Here is a 23,980-nt window from a genome sequence, read left to right as displayed (position 1 = left end):
TACAATAGAATACTGTGTAGAGTGAAAATGAGTCAATTACTGCTTCACAATTAAATGGAGGAATATAGAAACATAATAATGAACAAAAGAAGTCAAGATACACATGAATGAGTCCATGTATGTAAAATTGAAAACAAACATAACAACCTGTGGTCATAAAGTCAGAAGGGTAGTCACCTTTACAGAGGTAATCTGGTAGAAAGGGAGGATGAAGGATACTCACAGGTGCTGCTAATGACACATTTCTGAATCAGGTTGGGAGGGTCAAAGGTTACAGTCACTGAAAATCAGAGCTCTACATTTATGACGTGTCTGCCTTGCTATAGATTTAAAAAAACTGTTTACTTAAATAGTAAAAAAAAAACTGTTTACTTAAATAGTAATTGGTGCCAAATGTTTTAAAAGTTAAAGGAATGCTTCTGTTCTGTTGCTACTTAGTTTTAAAATGAGTTTCAAAATAGTGTTCTGAAGTGCTGAATGTTTTTATTTACTTATTTACAATCTAGACAGATTTATAAATTTAAAAATATTGTTGAAAGGTATGTTGATGTATCTTAAAGTTTAATTTGTGGGCAAGGATTATATTTTAAAATGATTATAGCTATTAAGTTTTGAAAATAGGTATATATCAAGTTTTAAATTTATTTGTGAAAGTTGCTCAGTTGTGTCCGACTCTTTGCGACCCCATGGACTCTACAGTCCATGGAATTCTCCAGGCCAGAATACTGGAGTGGGTAGCCTTTCCCTTCTCCAGGGGATCTTCCTAACCCAAGGGATCGAACCTAGGTCTCTCGCATTGCAGGCGGATTCTTTACTAGCTGAGCCACAAGGGAAGCCCTACATTTATTTCTAACTGTACTCTAAAGTAAAAGTTCCTATGATTTGTAACATTGCCAAATAAGGTCCACATTTTGCCACCTATTTATATTACTGGTTCTCGATTGGATAAGCAGAAAAGACACAAGAAGGATTAGTGTTTGTAGGACTAGACTATTTATCTGTAAAAAATAAATGGAGCATTAGATTCTGACATTTTCATGATATTCTCTGCCTTTTGTCATTTATTACAGCATGAATCTAGAGAAACATTATTGGGATTTAACATGGTGAACTACAGAGCATGTAAAAACTTGTGGAAAGCGTGTGTAGAACATCACACATTCTTCCGTTTGGACAGACCACTTCCACCTCAAAAGAATTTTTTTGCACATTATTTTACATTAGGTTCAAAATTCCGGTACTGGTAAGTATTGCTTATGCTTTGATTCTTTACTGTTGATTTTTCCTCCCCTTAAATAAAGGTCTAGTTTATTGAACTAGAGAATCTCTTACTCATACATGCCAACTGGGTCAAAATCTCCGTGAAATGTGGCCTCCTTAATTTATATCAGCAAAAAGTTCTGTAGGTTCTCAACATATAAACAGACTTAAGAAACTTGTTCCATTGACAATTCCAGGTCATTGTTTTCTAAAGAATCAACCATATTATTTACAACCTACTCATGTTATAATTTCCATTGTATCTTTGTTAAATATTTACAAGAAAACCTTTTCATGAGGAGAATATTCAGGTGTGGCCCAGAAAAGATTTATAAACCTCAAGCATTTATAATTGCCCTATATGTAATCAGAAAAAACAAAACACAGCATGTAGTGTAGTACAGGATATACCATCAAAAATACATCTTCTTCCAAATAAGTAGTAAAAATAGCCCAAAAACTCATTATCAGCACTTAACTAGAATTAAGGAAATTGTAATCACAAAATAGGCACAGAACATTCTTAACTGGCTTGATGTTATAATTGATTCCCTGTCACCATCCTAAAAACAGTATTGGGAAAAGTAAGGTATTAGTACTTGTAAATTTAAAGGTAATTAGATTTAGATAGTGAGTATGACAATAGTTCGGAGAAGGCAATGGCACCCCACTCCAGTACTCTTGCCTGGAATATCCCATGGACCAAGGAGCCTGGTGGGCTGCAGTCCATGGGGTCGCTAAGAGTCGGACACGACTGAGCAACTTCACTTTGACTTTCACTTTCATGCATTGGAGAAGGAAATGGCAACCCACTCCAGTGTTGTTGCCTGGAGAATCCCAGGGACAGGGGAGCCTGGTGGGCTGCCGTCTCTGGGGTTGCACAGAGTCGGACACGACTGAAGCGACTTAGCAGCAGCAGCAACATGACAACAATTGTGACAGTCAAGGAAAAATCAAACAGTCTTATCTATTGGTGCTAAATCTTAGTAGGGACAGACGAGAGCCCCATGAGAGAGCAGTGCAGACCATAACGGTGTTCCCTCGATAAACTGCATCCCTAACCTAAAGACCACCAGGCTTGTTATACAAGAACTACACTTTTGCGGCATTTTTTATTCCCTCTCTTCTTGAAAATATGATATACACAGTAAATATATACACACCACTTCATTTAGGCAATAAAAATATTAATAGGTCATAGTAACCAGTCTTTAACCAGATTTAAACCAGACTCAGGTGAAAAAAGAAAAATCAAGTAATTTACCCTGACTGTACCATAGAAAACAAAATCTAATCATGATGACTATAGATACAAAAGATAGTTAAGGAAACCACTTTGGGAGAAAATCATCCCTGAAACAGGATGAAATTTCTACCTGGATATTAATTTGAAAAAAAGTAAGCTCAATGGACTTCCCTGGTGGTCCAGTGGTTAAGGCTCTGTGCTTCCACTGCAGGAGGCACAGGTTCGATTCCTTGTCGAGGAACTAAGATGCTGCATGCCACGTGGTGCAGCCAAACAAAACAAAAAAGAAGGAGGCAGATTTCTCATCATGGAAATTCAAGTACTAAATAGTAAATTAAATAGTTCTTTTTGAAAAATGAGCTTAAGAACTATATAATTTAAGAAGAAAATACTGGTTCGCATGGGAGCAACACTTGCCCTTCAGGCTGTTCTTGCCCCTGGGGGAATGTGGACCTAGTCCTGGCAGATTTTACATTTTTAAAAGCTTTATTAAGATATAATTGATATACAATAAGCTACCATTTTTAAAGTTTAAAATTTTTTGTTTGGAATATATAATGTATGTACATCCATGAACCCACACCACAATTAAGACAGTAAGTATATCCACCCTGGGATTTTCCTCATACTCTTCTGAAACGCCCTTTCTCCCACCTCTCTTTGTCTCTGTGTAGCCACTGTTGTGTTTTCTGCACCTAAATATCAGTTTGCATTTTCTAGGATTTTATATAAATTGAAGCACACATTTAAAATATTCTGTGTTTATTATATACTCTTTTTCTCAGCATAATTATTCTGAAATTGATCCATTTTGTTGCCTGGATTGATAGTTCATTTCTTTTTGTTGCTTTCGGGCTTGGACTGTTAGGTATAAAGCTGCTGTGGACATTAGTATGGAAGGATGTGTATGGACATTTGCTTTAAGTTCCCTAGGAGTGGAATGACCAAATCATATAGTAGATGTGTGTTTAACTTTCTAAGAAACTGTTGGTCGTTTTCCAAAGAACTTGCATCATTTTATGCACCTGCCAGCAGTGTTTGTGAGAGTTCCAGTTCCACCACATTCAGACCACTGCCTCCTGGTATCTTTTCATGTGGCTAGTTTTCTGAAAAGCATATAAGTTTGGTAAGTTCAGTTTACCAGTTTTTTCTTTCATAGATCTTTCTTTTGTCATATTTAAGAAATCTTTGCCTAACCCACAGTCCGAGAGATTTATTCCTCTGTTTTTTTCTGAGTTTTATAGTTTAAACTCTTATATTTAGGTCTGTGATCCATTTGAAAGTAGTTTTTGTATATGATGTGAAGTATGGATTGAAGTTTATCTTTTTGTATATGGATATCCAGTTGTTCCAGCATTTTTTTGTTGAAAAGCTTATTCTTTCTCCACAGCATTGCCTTTGCACCTTTGCTGAAAATCAGTGTAGTCCATATTTGTGTGGACATATTTCTGGACTCTTTTTTAAATAGTGAGTCTTAGTCCAGCTTTCCCAGCAGATGAGATGTTGGGGACCATGGCAGGTCTGGGTGGCCTCACAGCCTGCTATGCACTGAGCCCTGCACCTGCACCTCTGTCTTCGGTGCCTGTGGCTGGAGGTGCGCCCAGGGCCCATAGGACAGATGGGCACGGAGGTCGTCTGTGCTTGGGGGGCTGAGTGAGGCGAGGTTCTGGTGCCCCTCAGGGTATCGTGGGGGTGGGGTAAGTGGCCTGCACACTGCTGTGCTCTCCATCCTTTTCCAATTCTGAAGCATCAAGAACACCATGAGGTAGCAGTTGTTCAATGGGGAGTTTGTCTACTATGAACTAGGGGCCTCCTGCTAGGGTCTCAGTTCTTGGCTGGTCCCAGAACATGAGGTTGCCTTATGTGTGACAGCAGCAGGTACAGTTATGGGCAGGAAAGGAAGGACAGTGACTTTTAGCCTGTGAAGATAGGCAAGAATGGTCAGCCATCAACGACCCATCTGTGGGTCCAGCTCAGTCCTGTGCGGCTGCTCAGTGGAGTAGTCCTGCGCATGTGGCTTTTGTCACTCCAGGAGTTACTTCAGGACAGAAGTACTCTGCGGTCCTGAGTTTCCCACCCAAAATGGGTGTCCTGCTACGGAGTCCAGGGCCCCATCCTCAGCTTCTCAGGAGAGTGCACCAGCGTGGAGCCAGAGGGGCTTGCCCAACTCACACAGCACTGGACACGCACAGCCAGCCTTCTCACAGTGGTGCCGCAGAGTCGGAGAAACTCACAGCCTTGGGAATGTCCTCCAATGAAAAAGAATCTGCAGGCTTAGGAAAATAATTTTGTGTGGAATGATGCTATGTTGAAAAACAGTTCTGTGTGTCTTTCCCCCCTTGGTGTGGGTCACCAGGGCTGAGGCAGCAGGTGTATTTACAGAGATTGCCTGGAATCCAGAAACTCCAGGTCACAGCATATGTGGTGAAGAGGACAAGAGGAGTTGGGGTGCCATTCGTGTTGGTGGCAGGCAGGTGCACCCAAGACAGTGGTGTTCCACCGCTGGTGGCCACAGCCCATTTGGGGTCCTAATCCTGAAATCCTCCAGCCAAGTGGTCAGGGAGCTGCAAAATCTTCTGGGCCAGCCGAGCCTACAATCCTAAGATGTTCTTCACTGTGTTTTGATCATCTCCCCCGGACCCATGGGGAGAAATCTAGATGAGACTTAAGAATTAGTGTTGAGAACTTGAGTCTTATAGTTAAAACCTTGAAACACAGTGTTTTCAGCACAGGGTGTTTAAGTGAATGGAAGGATTTTAGTGCCTTTTTCTAGGAGGGTGTCTCTATATTGGCAAAACTAGAGAATAAATGGGTGTTAAATAAACAGTCTTAAATCCAGTAGTATTTGTCTTCTACCTTTGTTCTTTTTAAAAGTTGTTTGCATTTCCATCTGAATTTTAGAATTAGCTGATCAGTTTCTACAAAAAACACTTCTGGAAATCTAATTGGAGTTGTGCTGAAACTATAGATCAGTTTCAGGAAAATTGACATGGTATTGAGTTTTCTGAGTCATGGAACATGGTATCTTTTTATTTAAATCTTATTCCTCTGTTTGTAGTTTTCAGTATATAGCTTTTTCACATCTTTGTCAAATGTATCCTTAATTATTTCATGTTGCTGATGCTATTAGAAGTTGTCTTACTATGTTTTAATTTCAGATTGTTCATCACAGTTAGAAATGCAATTTTTTTTTATGTTGCTCTTGGATTTTCTTAAACTTTGCTTTACCTTGTGTCTTCTAGGAGCTTTTAAAAACTCTTTTCCAGCAGATTTTCTTCCTGGAGGATGAAGACAGTTTTAATTCTTCCTTTACAGTTTGATCTTTTTTCAAATTATTTGTTTTATTTTTGGCTGTGCTGGGTCTTTATTGCTGCATGCAGGCTTTCTCTGTGTTCGGGCTTCTCGTTGCAGAGTTCAGGCTCTAGGGCATGTAAGCTTCAGTAGTTGTGGCACATGGGCTCAGTAGTTGTGACTTGTGGGTTCTAGAATGTGGGCTCAGTAGTTTGGCACACCATCTTGATCTTTCTGGACCAGTGATTGAATAGGTGTCCCCTGCATTGGCAGGTGGATTCTTAACCATTGGACTGCCAGGGTAGTGGTGATCTTTTTTATTTCTTTTTCTTTACTGATAGCTCCAGTATAGTGTTGAGTAGAAGTGGTGAAAGCAAATATCATGTCTTGTTCCTTATCTTAGTGGGGGACACTCAGTCTTTCATTCTTAAGTGTGCTATTGGTTTTGGGCTTTCACAGATGCTGTATATCAGGCATGTTAAGGAAGTTCCTCTATTTCTCATTTGTGGTAAGTTTTTATTAGGATTAGATGTTAATTTTTGTCAAAAGCTTTTTCTTCACCTATTACAATGATCATATGGGTTTTCTTTTTATTTATGTGCTGAATTATATTGATTGAATTTTCAAGTGGTAAAGTAACCCTACATTTCTGAAACCCCACTTAGTTATGATCTGTTATACTTTTTATATATTATTTTATTCAGTTTGCTTGCATTTAGTTTAGAATGTTTGCATCTATGTCCATGAAGGATATTTCTCTTCAGTTTTCTTGTAATATTGTTGTCAGATTTAGTGTCAGGGTAATTTTGGCGTCATTGAATGAGTTGGGAAGTATTGCTTCATTTTCAGTCTTCTAAAAGAGTCTCTGTAGTAATATTATTTCCCTTTAAATATTTGATAGAATTTTCCTGTTCTGTTCTACTAATGCAGAAGTGTGATATACAGGAGGCTTTTGAACAGCACATTTTTTTCTTTAACACAAATGAAGCAGTTCAGGTTTTCTCTTTCTTCCTAGGTGAGCTTTGACAGTTCATGTTTTTTCAAGGAATTTGTTTTGTCTAAGTTCTTTAGTATTTTGGCATAAAAGTTGCAATATTTCTCTATTATATTTTCAATATCTCTAGAATCTACTACTGTCATTTCTCTCATTCTTGTTATTGATAATTTGTCATTATCCCTTATTAGTCTTGTTAGAAGTTTATCACTTTAGATTAAATATTTTTAAACATTGTAAATGCTAAATAAAACCTTGCTTCAAGTTTATATGTAGCTTATGGGCCACCCTTTGTCTACAAAGTCTTAAAGGAAAAAAATAAGCAGAAAATATTACACTTAACCAGGTTCCCATTCAGAACAAGGGCCAGTAGATAGGCATTATCACATATACAAAACCTCAGGGAATATAACATCTCTGACCTCATTTTGAAAAAAAAATTTTTTTTAATGGTAAGTTTAAGTCATCCAAGAGAAATCAAAATGACTCTAGAATAATCTTGATGAGCTAATTAAGAATAAAGATTAAAATCTTTAAATATGGAACCAATCCTTACCAACTATGATAATTAAAACTATAGCATAGTATTAAAATATTATGAACTTCCTTGGTGGTACAGTGGATAAGAATCCACCTGCCAATGCAGAGGACACAGGTTCTATTTCTGGTCCAGGAAGATTCCACATGCAAACAAATAAAGTCCAAACACCACAGCTACTGAACCCTTGCTCCAGAGCCCACGAGCCGCAGCTACTGAGGCCCCATGCTGTAAGTGCATGTGCCTAGAGCCTGTGCTTCGCAATGAGAGACACCCCCACACTGAGCAGCCTGTGCTCCACAGTGAAGATAGCCCCTGCTCACCGCAGCTAGAGAAAGCCCATGTGCAGCAACGAAGACCCAGTGCAAACCCCCCATAAAATATATGTTGTAAACTTTGACAAAGTACAAGCAATAATAAAACTAAGAAGGCAAGAGAAAGCAGGGACTAGTGAACTATGAGAATGCATATTAACAATTAAATGTTAATATGCTAAGTTTTTAAGCTTTTCCCTGGCCTTTTTATTCTCCTTTTCCTTTTTTTTTTTTTTTTTAAATAATGAATGGTAGCATTTTTCTTTCCTTTAATTCAAAGGAAATCCATTTAATATTTTTATTGTGACGTATATAGCATAGTGACATTGTAATAGCATTATGTCCATATTTATAGCCTTTCCTATGTATGTACAGAGTTTCAGAATGATTTTTGCCTACTTATAATGGGGTTTATTTCTTAGGGGTATGGCTGTGGCTAAATCTGTTTACTTTTTTGTTGTGCTTATATATATTGTTTGCATCACGTAAAATAAACCTGTATTCTTTCACCAACTGGTATTTTCTCATTGTTCTAAAGACAAGTATCTTACTGTCAGAAGTTATTGTTCTTAGATTATGGTATAGTTTTTCACTGTGTTCTAATTATAATAACCCTTATAGAATAATATTATGGATAATATGATATATAAACAATTTCTCCCTCATATTTTAATTTAATCTTTATATATTTTTATTATGAAATTCAATTTGTTAATTAAGCCTTTTGAGTAGTGGTGTCCCATTTGAATCCTCTTCACCAGAAAAGTACCATATCAGTCAGGAATACAGAAAGCCTTTTTGATTTTTCAAATAAAAACAATTATGGCAGCTGGTTACACAGATGTTAGAAAGACTGAAAAATCCAAAAGGGAAGGGGGCTTTTGGAGAAGCAAACAAGAAGAATGAGTAATGCCTAAGGATTTGAAGCTTGTGTCACTCATAGGCTATAGAGCCCACAAATCTAGACCTGCTGCTACACTGTTGAGCACTGTAGGTTGCTTCTGAACCTGTCAGGGAGGTGCCGCTTTGACTGCGGATGGCACCATCCACAGGGTTCTGTTTCTTTGTGTGTTCTATCCCAGCAACTCCAGCATTTGACAGTCCTCAGCTTCTGACTTGCTCCACTTTCTGGTCTCCAACCAGAAAAAAACAGAACCTAACAGAAAGCCAGCTTGCAGAGGAACCTCCAGCCTCCCGCAGAGCTGAGCTGAGCAGAGAAGGACTGGATTGAGGCCTCTGGCAGCTCAGTTAACATGGAGTTAAATGAGTGTATAAGTAAACCATGTATGTCTATAGTTATAAAAGTTAGGTTTTATTTTTCTAGTCCTTAAGAACTTTAAAAGACATATCCAAAATGTCTTTAATCACCTAAATGATTAATAGTATTGTAAATGATATAGGAATGGCAGCAGGACAAATGTTTGTCTGGACACAGTCCTACGCCTAATGGATACACATTAGATAAATGCTTTTTTCCCTCCCTCATAACAAGCAGTGGTTAGGAATACTAGGGGGGCTTCCCCGGTTTTCAGCGGTAAAGAATTCGCCTGCAATTCAGGAGTCACAGGAGATGCAGGTTTGATCTGAGGGTTAGAAGATCCCCTGGACCAGGGCATGGGCAACCCACTCCTGAATTCTTGCCTGGAGAATGCCATGGACAAAGGAACCTGGCGGGCTACAGTTCATAGGGTTGCAAAAAGTCAGACACTACTGAAGTGACTTAGGACGTAGCATGTACACAGGAATACTAGAACTATTGTCATACTTAAAATGTTGAAATATTATGAAGACTGAGGGATGGAATTTGGAATATCGGAGGATTTAGTACTTCCTCTATCAACTTCCTCATACACATACCCTTATTATCTCTGTTCCAAAATATTCAGGGCATTATTGTCCTTGTTCTAGTGTGGAAATACAAAGCAATAGTGAACCTAAATCTGTTACCTTGTTCACAGTTGGAAGTATAGTTTATCCTTAGAGGAAATATATTTTCTCAAGAAACATCAATTTATCTAAATTTTAAAATCATGATAATTTTTCTGACTTTTCCATTAAAACTTCAACAAACATGCCATTCTGTTCACATTTATCTATACTTGTCTGTAGAAGATGATCTTAAAATTGCTTGCTTAGCTTTGGAAATCTGTATTTGGCTGCTTTTGTATATATTAAATTTCTATATGTAAATGGTTTTTTATTTGGTATTCTAGACATTTATGTTTATTCACTTAGGTATGTTACATGTCAGGTAATGGGTTTTCTGAGAACCGAGTTTTTAATAAATTTTCTATGAACTATTGGAGTACCACAGAGGAATCTAAATTCTCATACATAAATGGTGTGCTTGGAGACAGATCAGCTCCAAGACAGTACCCAACTCCCAACCACATTCTGTCCTTTGTTCCTTCTCTGATAAAAATTTCTGGAGTTGCCTATATCTGGACATGAAGAGATTTGAGGATATATCTATGATCATTATCAGTAGATTAGGAAGAAAAGCTTCCCAGGGAAAGAGCAGTTAGTTTTTGAAGATGTCCACATGTATCAGGCCCTTGATTGTGCTCTGTTGTGCTGTGCTAAGTCACTTCAGTTGTAGTAGTAGTAAAGACACTAGCCAAACCGCAGAACTGGGGAGTGAGGGCAGGGCTTATATGAGCTGGGACAGAGCAGCCTATTTCTGAGTCTAGAGGGAGTGCCTTTCCAGGGCATAGCAGAGAGGGTTTCCTCTCACACAAAATTACTTCTTTCACACTAACTTCCAAATGAAAGAGTACCTGAAAACAGTGTCTTTGGAACAAGTCCTTGTTCATTAATGGAAGAACTGTAATTAAGTTTCATCCATCCAGATTGAAGTGGAGTATAGTCCATTCTTTTTAACCTCTGCTCTGTTTTCTCCACTAGAAATATCGTCTCATGTAATTGTAATCTCATCATGTTGTGTATTGTCATTTTATCTTGTGGTTCTCTTTAAGGTTTTCTTATTGTACATATTTATATATATGTACATATATATATATGTACATATATTATTTTTATATATTTCAGTGGGCGAACTGAAGTTCAGTCAGTTCAGTATGGCAAAGAAAAGGCAAATAAAGACAGAGTATTTGCAAGGTAAGTGACATCTAATTCAGTGTCTTGAGTTGTTTTCAAAGCAAGATTAAAATTACTGAAAACTCTTTTCCCACATATGATCACAGAGTTACCACATGATCCTGTCTTTAGTTAAACAATAAATTATGTTGAGGAAAAAAATGCTACATTTTGTTGGAAGTTTTTTTTTCCTTTTGTTAACACTTTTGAAAAACATAATAACTCATTTTATGTATTATCCAGCCCATTTACATCTTTCTTTAAATCATATTGTTAAGAAGTTGCTTTTTATTTGGGTACTGTTTTGTTATCTTCATTTTTTAAGATCTATAAATAACCAATTTGGTTTTTAAAAGTGAGATGACATGATCAGATTTGTGGTTTAGAGAATAGTTTTATGAGTAAGGACAGAAAATGATTTGGAAGTAAAGACTGGATACCCAGAGACCAATTAGGCAGTAATCCAAATGAAAATAGCCAAGGCCTGAACTAAAACACTGGCAATGAAATGATTAATTGGGAACAAATTTGAGGAATTTACTTTGTGGGTAGAGCTAGCACAAATCCTTGACCAGTTGGTAGAGGTATGTGAGAGACAGGAGTATCTGGAAAAGACTACCAGATTGGAGTGATGCAAATTGGACAGGAGTTACAGGAGAAAACGGATAGTGATAGAAAAGTTAAACTGCACAGGTCTAGTTTGAGATGTCTGAGCAGTAATCTAACAGTATTATCCAGTAGATGATTACATAATTAGAGCTGATGAGGGAGAATGACCAGATTGGTGGCAGCAAATATTAAATTGAAGACCTACTGTGCTGAACATTATTTCAGGCCCTGGAAATACAGTGAAGAACAAGATAGACATCTTGAGTCTAATGAAGTTTAAACTCTAATTGGTGCACAGAGACCTACAGTAGGTAAAGGACTGTGGCAAGGAAGGCCGTGAAGCTGGAGCCCATAATGGGCCAGAGTGTGCAAGGCCATAGTCAAGGAAATGGTCAAAGTGGCAGGCGGCAGCTGGAGTCTCTGTGGCCCTGTGCTGGGAATGGTAAGGACTTAGGAGTCTTAAGTAGGAGCCACGGGGACTGAGAGCGTGGGAGGGATGTAAACTGACATATTTTTAAAAAATATGGTAGCATTCTCATGCTTTGGAGTGATAAACTGAAATATTTCCAAATATCATATATGGTTTCTAGGATTTGCTTCAGAATAATTGGTGGGAAAGGCAAAACAAGATTCTCATGATGATGATTGCTAAACCTGGGTCCTGAGTACATGGAGTTTATCAAACTTTTCTTTCTACTTTGTTTATGTTTGAAATATTCAAAATAAAAATATAGGGGAGGGTGGAAGATTATCCTGGCTGCTGGGGTAGGATCACTGTATGGGGTGTGAATGGAAAGAGGGTGATCAGGTAATTGCATAATGGCTAATACTTATTTTGTACTTATCTGTACCAGTCAGGTTTTATATGTTAACTCACAGTTTTCAAACTCAGTGAATTACTGTAATAAATCTAATCCAAATGAGAAAACTGAGTAAGTTTGAACAACATACCTGAGATTGTTATATAGATAGTGAGGGATGCAGACAAGATTCTAACCAGGTATCCTAGGTTCTAACCATACTTTTAACCTCTTTGCAGTAGTTTTTGCTGTTCTGCATCAGACAGGTGAATGTTTGATTCCTTCCCTGCCACAGATGTGAACGATGATCCTATTTATTGTCTGTCTCCTGCAGTAGGATGTCAACTCTAGGAGGATGGCAGTTCCTCAGTCTTATTCACCGTAGTAGCCACAGCTCTTTAAAGAGTTCCTGTGCTGAGAGTCTGCTGCCAGTGGAGGCCTGAGAGTTTTAATAAATGAGAATTAGGCAATTTTGTTTTTGACTTTAATTTTCTTCTTAGTCTTTATCCAAAAGACCTCCCTGCTTTGTGTTTCTAGAGTAAAAAGTTTTTTGTTTCTTTTTTCTTTCCTCTAAAAGTATAAATTGCTTTATTTTTTTCTACTCATATAAATGATAGTTCAGTTTTTTCCAAAGTTCCAACAATGTCAAATAATGTAAAGAAAAAATTTGACCCCAAAACAGTGTTTACTGTTCAAAATTTTACCATATATACACTCACCGAGATGTTTCTATGTATGTCTATATTTGTTTCAAAAATTGTTTCATGCTTTTTCTTGCTTGTTTTTCTGCAGCGTATCATAGGAATTTTCTTCAGTGTTGAAAAATCTGCAGTCATTTATGTCAGTAAATCTTAAACAGCTAAGTCCTTTTAGCCTAATCTGTAGCTTTAACTCTAAGATTCTTCCCTTTGTTCTGCCACTTATCTGCCTCCAGAGTCAGGAGTCATTACTTAATCTGAGGCTGTGCCAGCAGTATTCCTGGAATGCTTGTAAAAATAAATAATATTACAAGTGCCTTTGAGTAAGGACATTTGAAACAAAATAAAATCATTAAAACATGATTTTTGTGTGTTCGAATAATAAAATTTACTTAATTTTTTTTTTCTTCTTTCCTGATTTACCTTCATCCTGATTTGTGTATGAATAATCTACCCAACTGGAAAATTGTTGGTGAAAAATGCCTTGATAGGAAAGATTTAGCTGGTCAGGGCTATAGGCATTTTGCTGTGATAAGTTTAACTTGAATTGGAATGATATAATTCATTTTGGCATTTGTTCAAAGAAGTTTTGAAATTTTTTTTTTGCTTTTATTTTTAGATTTATTGGTGGAAATATTGTCTATTTCTCTATTAAATATAAATCTTAGTGTCATGTTAGTGTTTTGGTTATTCAGAAAGGAGAAAAGAAAGTAAGAACACTTAAGTTATCTACCCTAATAGATATGCCTACTGAAATTATTCAAATTCCTCCTTTCTACAGTCATAGATACCCTTGTTTCCAGTTAGAAAATTCTAAGGACCTGTATAAAGGTAAAATGAACAGCAGAATGTTAATTTGAAATAATTTTCCTTGAAATTGCTCTTGAGAAAGAAATAATTTACTTCCTATCAATTCTGCTTTAACTTAGAATGTATGTGTTTATTCTAGTTCTTAGTACTATAACTTTTTTGCAACACTCCTTTCAGACTTGTTAAAATCAAAATAAATACTTTCCTGATTCTTCTTTGTTAAAACTGCACCATAACAAAATACTTATATTTTTTTATTCTTTTCCTAACAAGAAGCTTAACTATTTTGCTGCTTGATATTTATAAAAACACTGAACATGATTTCATAACTGGTTCTATTGTAATATGATATTCTAATATGAATACCAAATCATAGATGTATTATATGTTAATATCACATGCAAGTGACTTCCTTTATTTGTATGTGTTAATGCTTTAATATTTTGAGCATATCAGATTTTGAGAAATATGCAGATAGTTACATCTGCATCTTAGTTCTTTTTTTCCCAGAGTGGTTCCCAATATGTTTTATTTTTTCAATTTTATTTAAATTTTTTAAAAAATTTTATTTTATATTGGAGTATAGTTGATTACGGAGAAGGCAATGGCACCCCACTCCAGTACTCTTGCCTGGAAAATCCCATGGATGGAGGAGCCTGGTGGGCTGCAGTCCATGGGGTCCCTAAGAGTTGGGCATGACTGAGCGACTTCACTTTCACTTTTCACTTTCATGCACTGGAGAAGGAAATGGCAACCCACTCCAGTGTTCTTGCCTGGAGAATCCCAGGGACGGGGGAGCCTGGTGGGCTGCCGTCCATGGGGTCGCACAGAGTCGGACACGACTGAAGCGACTTAGCAGCAGCAGCAGCATAGTTGATTAACAATGTTGTGTTAGTTTCAGGTGGACAGCAAAGTGATTCAGTTACATACATACAAGTATTAATTCTTTTTCCATTTCAGTTATTACAGAATCTTGAACAGAACTCCTTGTGCTATACAGTAAGCCTTTCAGTTCAGTTCAGTTCAGTTCAGTCCAGTTCAGTTGCTCAGTCGTGTCCGACTCTTTGCGACCCCATGAATTGCAGCACACCAGGCCTCCCTATCCATCACCAACTCCCAGAGTTCACTCAAACTCATGTCCATCGAGTTGGTGATGCCATCCAGCCATCTCATCCTCTGTCATCCCCTTCTCCTCCTGCCTCCAACCCCTCCCAGCATCAGAGTCTTTTCCAATGAGGTGGCCAAAGTATTGGAGTTTCAGCTTTAGCATTAGTCCTTCCAATGAACACCCAGGACTGATCTCCTTTAGCATGGACTGGTTGGATCTCCTTGCAGTCCAAGGGACTCTCAAGAGTCTTCTCCAACACCACAGTTCAAAAGCATCAATTCTTCGGCACACATCCTTCACAGTCCAACTCTCACAGCCATACATGACCACTGGAAAAACCATAGTCTTGACTAGATGGACCTTTGTTGGCAAAGTAATATCTCTGCTTTTGAATATACTATCTAGGTTGGTCATAACTTTCCTTCCAAGGAGTAAGCGTCTTTTAATTTCATGGCTGCAGTCACCATCTGCAGTGATTTTGGAGCCCCCAAAAATAAAGTCTGACACTGTTTCCACTGTTTCCCCATCTATTTCCCATAAAGTGATGGGACCAGATGCCACGATCTTAGTTTTCTGAATGTTGAGCTTTAAGCCAACTTTTTCACTCTACTCTTCTACCTTCATTAAGAGGCTTTTTAGTTCCTCTTCACTTTTTGCCATAAGGGTGGTGTCATCTGCTTATCTGAGGTTTTTTGGTTATCTATTTTAAATATAGCAGTGTGTACATGTCAGTCCCAAACTCCCAATCTATCCCTGCCCCTCAGCTTTCCCCATTGATAACCATGTTTGTTCTCCTAAGTCTGTGAGTCTGTTTCTGTTTTGTAAATGAGTTCATTTGAAGATTCCACGTGATAAGGGGTATTGTATGATACTTGCCTTTCTCTGTCTGACTTACTTCACTTAGTAATAAGATCACTGGTCAGATAGTTCTTTGTTTTATATATACATAATTAAAGTGTGAAATTATTAAGTGTGAAATTATTTTAATTGGTTATCTTATAAAACAAATACGTATTATTCAGTGACTAATAGAACTAAAATTCCAATATGATGGGCTCCAAAGAAGTGTCATGTTTCTTTTGTTGTGCTGGAATTATATGAATCCTCTTTGAAATAATAAGTCCTCACTAGGATGGGGTTTTTATTAGTACTGTTTTAATGATCTTACTAGCTCTGAAAGACTAAGCTTTTCTGGGATTGTGGTAATCTGATGCACATCTATCACAATACCCTGGAGGTTTTTAGCAATTATTTAATTATTCTGTTAGCGTATTAGAGAATTCTAGAGTCCTTGCCTACTCCTTGGGATTTCAGTTGGCAGTATAAATAGATAGAAAAGGTTTCTCCTTACACTTTTTTATGTAAGATTGCTTTTTCAGCAATAATAAATATTAATTTATTTTATTTTTCTGATACATCAGTTCTTTGAATTGCTTCCAGACTTTTTCAATTGTCATATAATATCTAAGAAAAAAACAAAAAAATGTTCCCATGCAACAGAAAAATAAGGTGCCATGGTCAGAAAATAAATTTACCACATTGCAAACACTGATGAAGTGTGGTATTTTTTTCTCTGAAATTTCCACACTGAACAGGAAACATAGACAGCAAGCTTGAGTGGGTGGGTCCCTGAGGTTGAAACTGTTAATAAAATAAAATACCTTGAAATTTAGTTTTAAATGCAAAGCATTTCCATCCATGTTTAGTTTATTAACAACAGTAAAGTGTTCTATTGCTTTACATTAGGTGAGTATAACTAGATTTTTTTTTCCTCCTTCAAGTAACTCTTTCCCTCTTTTAGAAAATGAAAATAGGTGATCTCTGATTGTGGTTAGTGGACTCACTTAAACAGTTTACATTTAATAATCTTAATATGTGAGTAATCTATTTATTACATTAAGAATTAGCATTAATAGAAAAGCTATAAATACTATATGTTATAATAATCTTTATTTCAGTTTAAAAAAATCTAATACATGAGATTATTTACTTTTTTGTGAGTGATGAGGCAGGCTAAATAGTATACCGAGTTATTTTCAAATCAGAAAAACCTGTAATTTAAACTCATGATAATGGGAAGTGTTTATGTTTAGATTACTTCAAATTCACTTATGAAAAGTGAAATCTGAGTCAATGATTTTTTTTTTTTATTGATAACATTACTTCTCTTTTAGAAAACTTTTAGTGTTCTTAAGGAGATGTCAGTCAACTATATTTCAATAAAAAGAGAAAAAAGCAATGTCATTGGCCAATGTAAAAATATTTTGGCTATGAGTACATGAAATGATAGAGCATTTGTGTGGTTTGAATTCAGAAGTAAAGTTATTTGTGATTTAGTAAAATTAATAAACTAAAACATTGCACTGAAAATTTACATACTCATAGGTCATTTCAGAAGGTAGGGAAGGACCTTGGGAGCGTATATTTTACAAGTAAATTTAGGTATTTAGATGTAGAAGCCTAAGTGGTTTGTCTAAGGGAAGGTCAAAGCTAGGATTGATGGTCCCCACTCATTATTTTAATGTTTTCTACTATGTATGTAAAATTTCTTGGGTACTCTTGGTCAGTATTACCATGCTTTTTAAATCTGGTATGGGTGCATCAGTGAATTTATTACTGAAATATAAAACTATCTGAGTTTAGAAGATGATATAGTATGTATTTTTATGTAATTTACTTAATTCATTACATTAATCTTCATATGACTCTGCATGTCAAAAAGCTAGGCATTTAAATAGATATCATGTATGTTTCATAAACTTTGGCCACTTTTTGAATATGTATAACAAATGACTTCAATTGTTAATTTACCTAAAATTCTAAGGTTTTTTGTTCTCTGCAAAGATCACTTAGTCTCTTTATCACTATAGTAACTGACCATATAAAGTTAAGAAACATATGCTGTGCCCCACCGTGAGACAAAATAGTTAACTTTCTAAATGTTTCCTAAAGAAGAAAAAAAATCCACTAGCCTACTGTATTTAAAAGGGGAAATTTTAAATAAAATATACACAGCGTTTTTGTCCTGTCCTCATTGAGTCAGAGGATCAGGGTTTCAGTTTAAGGACACCCAGGAAATGATATGTTAGGAATTAAAACATCCCAAGATAAGAGTCACAGAAACTGTGGAAAAGAGACAGATAATGCCTATAATACTGATAGTATCTGGGAAAACTTGCTAACCAGCTGTTCCATTGTTTTTTTCTTTACTGTCCTTGCTTTGTTTCTTTTTTCTCCTCTTCCTTCTTCTCTTTCCTTCTTTTTCTTAGCCTTCTCTCTTCATGTAAACAGATTTACTATCTTAAGAAATTGTTTGGTAAATAGTTTCCAAATGCATTGATTTCTTACAAGTAAAAGCATTATGTTTACTCATCTAAACTATAGTCTATTAAGATGATTTCTAAAGTTTGATACATAGTTTGGGGTTTACAAATAAACATTTTTACATATTATTTAAATTGTTACTCCAGATCCCCAAGTAAACCCTTGGCACGGAAATTAATGGATTGGGAAGTAGTCAGCAGAAATTCACTATCTGATGACAGGTTAGAAACACAGAGCCTTCCTTCACGATCTCCACCAGGAACACCTAACCAGTAAGTACATCAGGGGTACGTTTTGCTAGGTTCTAAATTTTTGGCTCTATGTTTCTAGGGGCTAAACATCATAATATGTAAAATTTAAATTGTTCATTCAGGCATGATTGTCATTGCTCCAGGGCATTATTTTCTCTTATCTTGAAACTCCCTATGTAAGCAGAACAGGAAATAAAAATGCTCCCTTAACTACAAAGCTGACTTTCATAGTCAGATTACTGACCAATAAATCAAGATCTCTTAGTAGACTTAAAATCTGGGGGTATGGTTGTTGATGACATAATCCTTTTCCTTGTGTGTCTCCAACACAGTTTCTAGGGGACCACATATTACTTGAATATGCTAGGTGCTGTGATTTTCTTACTTAAGCTCCTACCCTGCTCCTGGGTTGCGACTGTCTGTGTTCTAGGAAACAGTGGTCTCCAGCCTCAGTTCCCACAGGCGCAGCCATAGCTCTGCTGAGGAGCACAGATATTCAGTATTTACTGTGAATATGTTTCATCCTAGCATTTCTCACAAAAGCTGGATGCTTGGGTGTAGGGTGTAATAATAATACATTTGTTCTGGCCAAAGATGTTATCTTAATTTTATAGAGTTAACAGATGTGTTGTATTATATGTATGTGATTAAGATAATGATAACAAAACGAGTGTCAGTTGACTGTTGAGTGTCAGTTGAATGTTGACTGTTCTTGTTAACCCAAAAAATATTTGAAGTTTTGCATGGAATATAATATTTAAAGAAGTTCCTTTGGACGTACTTTATGCACATTAATGTTCAATAAATGTGCTGCTGCTGCTGCTGCTAAGTCGCTTCAGTCATGTCCGACTCTGTGCGACCCCATAGACGGCAGTCCACCAGGCTCCCCCGTCCCTGGGATTCTCCAGGCAAGAACACTGGAGTGGGGTGCCATTGCCTTCTCCCAATAAATGTGCACTAAATCCTAAAAGCTGTTTTGCTGATGAGTGTCAGTTTAAGAGTAAATTTCTACTGTATTGGATGTAAAGTATGGTCATAAACAGTTTGGTTCATAGCATGTTGTCTTCCTTACTACTAGAAATAAAATAGACTCAAAAGTTTCTCAGTATCTTGCTAAGTTATCTTTTTTATAATAGACTGCGTATAAATTCAAAGGCTAATCAACTTGCTTGAAGAAGATCCCGAACCTGGTCTCTTTTCCAGCCAGCCTTTCTTGTTTCCAGTATCCCTCTAAACAATTACAGAAAATTGTAGAAAACACAAGAAATTTAAACCAGACAATTGAGTTAATTAATTGTCACTAACTCTGGTCAAACTTTCTGGTAATAAAACAATTTTAGGTATGATCTGAAAAAAAAAAATTTTCCCCTAAATTTTAAAGTGACTGCGTCTCTTATGAGGATGGAAATGTTGTGTTCAATATCTCTATTCTTAGAAATTATAGAAAGCCCCATTTACAAATGAAAGAATTTATTAAAGGATTAAAAAAGAGTTCAGACCAAATATGAAAAAATATTTCTGAATTATTTATTCCTTTTATTTTGTAAATGCTGCTTAAGATGCAAATCTGTAGTGACTAAAACCCAGAAACATTAAGGTTGGTAGAGATAACAGATGATTGAAACAGATAAAATCCCCATGGCAGATTGCTAACTATAGCTCAGATCTTTGACTTCCTATTCTGTGTTCTTTCTGTTTACCCCATACTGTCTTTGTCAGAGACTCAGCTTAGTAAAATGTGGTTAGTCTTAAAACACATACCCACTTTCTAATGCAATCATATAATTAAGAAACTTGAAAATACTGAGGTAAAGCACATTTTCACTCAGTTTCTCTTCCTCTTCTCATAGTCGAAATTCTGCGTTCACCCAAGAGGGAACCCGGCTGCGGCCATCTTCGGTGGGTCATCTGGTGGGCCACATGGTCCACGCTTCCCCGAGCGAGGCCTTCGGGAATCATCACTCTCCATCTTCCACACAAGCTAATAGCATTGTTTTGGAATCATCACCGTAAGGCTTTTTTTCATTTAGCTTCCTTCTTATAAATAATAATGCCCCAAATTATTTCATTTGAAATAATCTGGGAAATTATGGTATTTGATACAAGATTTTATTTGTACAATGTTTTAAAAATTCATTGTAAATGTGCTTATATGTTCCTGAAGGTCTTGGTGGCCCCTCACTTCACAGAATCACTGTTGTTATTATTTTTGACTCTATATATTCTTGAACTTTAGTTTATACCATTACATATTTCTGTAGTTTAATGTATCACTGTGGTCCGGCAGTAAGGTGATGAAAGGTAGAATTTTCTTAATATTTTTCAGGAAGGGAGCCATAAGAATAAATAGGCAGTATTGAGGGAAATTAAGTAGCAAGGGAAAAGATCACACTGACAATAAGTTGTAGAAAGCATGCATGTACCATTTCTAAAATTTATTTCTATCTCATTACAAACTGCGTAAATTAAACTTCATAACTCAGTATGTCAGTTTAATGCCAACATGCTTACCTCATATTAATAGGCAGTTTCCTGATTTATTGGTTCATATAATGCAGCTAATTCATATGGAAGTAAAAATACAGTGTACAAATTAGGAAAAAGATACTTTGTAAGATAATAGATAAGATGATCCATTAATTGTTGAGAAGGAAAAAGAAGTTTAAAATATTGTAAAAGTGATCAGGGTTGAAGGGTGGGTCTAAATGATGGAAAGATGGAGAACAGGTGGAGTGTTGTGCTCCGGGAAAGCCTGCCTGGTCCAGAGGAGCCACTGCTGTCCTCAGTGCATGGCCAGCAGGGAAGCAGCCAAGCTGTCAAGACCACTGGGTGGTTAGTCTGGCTAATGTACATCTGCATGAAAGATCTTGACTGTGTGTGTACTTTATAAAGGATGGAGGAATAGAAAGATACACACTGCACACCGTGGAGTGTGCCCTGTGTGCACTGTGGATGGACGAGAGTTAAGATTGGTGGAAATTTATAATGTTTTATCACTTTAAAAATTATAACTGTAACCTTTTTGTTTGATTGTAAATAATAAGCATGTATTTTCTATTTCTGAAATTTTAAGAAGTGTACAATAATTAAGGATGTGATTGAAATGCCAACTGATTAAATTTTAGAATGACATGCTTTCAGCACATGAAAGCTGACCACATAGAGGAATGACAAAGCCCATCTCATTATAGACAGATCAGTGTCACTCCCGGGACCTGACCACATGGTCTCAGTCTGGTTTTTGAAGGGCTGTTTTCGTGGAGACACATACACATCTGCATACACATACAGTTGAATATTTCCTTTTGTGAATTGTATAGATACACAAATCCCCCAAATCACTTACCCTCTTCAGAATACCTTTGTTGTCTTTTCCTGACCTGAAATGGAAAAGCAGGTTTGGCATAGACTGGAACCATGCAGAGTGTTTGCTTCCCCTGCCCAGTCCACAAGAATTTCAGATGTTTTGGGCTTTCTCTCTGGATATGTATTTTATGAAGCCTATGTGTTTGTATTCAGTTTTGAATCTATAACTGCGTCTGAAATTCGGCCAATTTAATGAGAGAGTTCTGAAAAGACAAGCATAATGGTAAACTAATAATAGTAACTAACATTAGTAGCTTACAGTCAGCTTTTTTCATAAATTATCTCACTATTCTACTCAAGAGAACTCAATAAAATAGAAAAGGTATATAACCCCACTTTATAGAAGAGAAAAAGCCACACTTACAGCATTTGTTCCAAATTACAGAACTAAAACTCAGATTTTCTTACCTGAGCCAGTCTGTAGAACTTTGTATCCTGGACAAGGCTTTGTTGATATTTTTTTTTCCATTTAGAGCAAATATTTTTCAACTTGGACTCCATAGATTTTAGTTTTACCTTGGTCAAATGTGAAAAGAGTTCCAGCAATATGTTGGATTAAGCACAGAGTGTCTCAGTGTAGTGCATGGAAATAGATGTTGAGCTAGCTCACCAGTTGCCTGGTTTTTAAATGAGTCCATGGGAGTTAAGGTGAGTCCTGGCTTGGGGCACTGGGTGAGCTTGCCTGCTTCACAGGAGAAAATGCTATTAACTCACAGGTGTGTTTATTGTGGAAACAAATAGGAGGCTGTTTTATTGCTTAGAATAAAGTTACCATTTAAAGGCAGGGGTGATTGAAACTACATCCTACCATTTCCTTCCTTTCTTTAAATGTTCCACAGAAAATCAGACTATTTTTAGTTTGTAATTTTTCTAAGATAATCATTAGCCCTAAATTACTTTAAAAATAACAGATTTTTAAAAAAATAAATTCATACCACAATACCGATATGTAACAGGGAAGTTCAGTTATTTCTAAAAAGTAATCAGCAGAGCATGTGAATGGGAGATGGATAAATTTTATTTTTATTATGATACAGATTGCTAAAGGCTGCAATAGAGAACTGTTTTGACTGCAGAGTAAGCAAATCAAATCACTGCTGTTGTTGAAGCATTCATGAGGAAATTTAAAACTGACTGGATTGAAAGTCAGGAAAGTTTTTACTCACTTGGCTTGATTGACAATTTTAACAACTCTTTTGCTGCTGTTTTAGAATATGCCTGTAACAGCAAAGTGCACTTAAGTATAATATTTTCATTTTTTGTTCTTCACATAACATTTTCCAAAATGTCAGAGAATAAGATAAGCATATTATTGAAAGTTGGGCATTGGAACACTTATAGAATCACATTCCTGGTTCTCCTTTTTTCTTTAACATCCAAAAGTTAAGACGGGTGGTAATTTGTCCATAAATTTTTTATGTGGATAAAATTTGAACAGTATGTGTTTCAAGTCCTTGTTCCCATCTAGCCCCCACTTTGGATCATTTTAGGCAAGTTATTGATTTCAGATATATCAAAAACCTTTGCATTAGGAATATATTATCAATTAAAGTAAATATGGATGTTGTTAGAGCCCTGGTCTTGTATTCTGTTCATTTTAAATATAAACAGTTTCTGGTAGAATTTAAGATGCTACCATTATAAGCAAAATGGAATGAAAGAAAATAGTCATGTTCAGCATTTGCTCTGACAAGGTCTGTTGAAGCCTCAGATACTAGTAGATAGGGTTGCTTAGTTTTTGTCTATCTTAAAAACTGGCTTCTGAGCAGCATTTCATTTAAAGAAAAGGGTCCACTGCTACAGGTTTGCATGCATGCTAAGTTGCTTCAGTCATGTCCAACTCTTTGTGGCTCCATGGACTGTAAGACTGTCAGGCTTCTGTGTCCCTGGGTTCTCCAGACAAGAATACTGGAGTGGGTTGCCATGGCCTTCTCTAGGGGATCTTCCCAACCCAGGGATCGAACCTTGGTCTCTGGCATGTGGGTTCTTTACTGCTAGCGCCACCTGGGAAGCCCTTAAAGTATGTGTACCATGTGTGCGTGCTACAGGTTAAGAAACCCCTGATTTAAATTAAGTTTCCTCCTGCTTTTTGCAGTTGTTTTCTTTGAGGTGCAACTATAACTTTGTGTTAAGAGCACAAGCTCTGGATTCAGACTGGGTTTAAAACTTGGTTCCACCACTTCTAATTTTGTGACCTTGGGTGAGTTGTTTTATCTCTGTAAGCCTTAATTTCCTTGTTTGTAAAAGCAGGACGATCATATCTACCTCATAGGAC

General features: G+C 36.6%; 1 protein-coding gene across 22 annotated transcripts in view; it reads left to right on the top strand.

The window, feature by feature from the left end:
• Positions 1 to 23,980, top strand: part of PTPN4 (protein tyrosine phosphatase non-receptor type 4) — a 190,883-nt gene that overhangs the window by 117,262 nt on the left and 49,641 nt on the right. For 17 of the 22 annotated variants that reach the window (XM_086349463.1, XM_086349429.1, XM_086349530.1 and 14 more), the window contains 4 exons: positions 1,071 to 1,243; positions 10,692 to 10,760; positions 18,235 to 18,360; positions 20,190 to 20,348. In XM_086349463.1, coding sequence (XP_086205589.1) covers positions 1,071 to 1,243; positions 10,692 to 10,760; positions 18,235 to 18,360; positions 20,190 to 20,348 — 527 coding nt within the window. Of the gene's footprint in view, positions 1 to 1,070; positions 1,244 to 10,691; positions 10,761 to 11,650; positions 11,791 to 13,632; positions 13,678 to 16,436; positions 16,511 to 18,234; positions 18,361 to 20,189; positions 20,349 to 23,980 lie in introns of those variants that run through there. The other 5 variants (XM_086349552.1, XM_086349549.1, XM_086349551.1 and 2 more) reach the window with 3 other exon arrangements.

This window comes from Bos grunniens, chromosome 2 (genome assembly GCF_055505025.1).
Source record: "Bos grunniens cultivar Pamir isolate PY7600 chromosome 2, Bosgru_T2T1.0, whole genome shotgun sequence".
NCBI lineage: Eukaryota > Metazoa > Chordata > Mammalia > Artiodactyla > Bovidae > Bos > Bos grunniens.
Note: the sequence above shows the minus strand (reverse complement) of the source record. Positions and strands in the feature narration are given on the sequence as shown.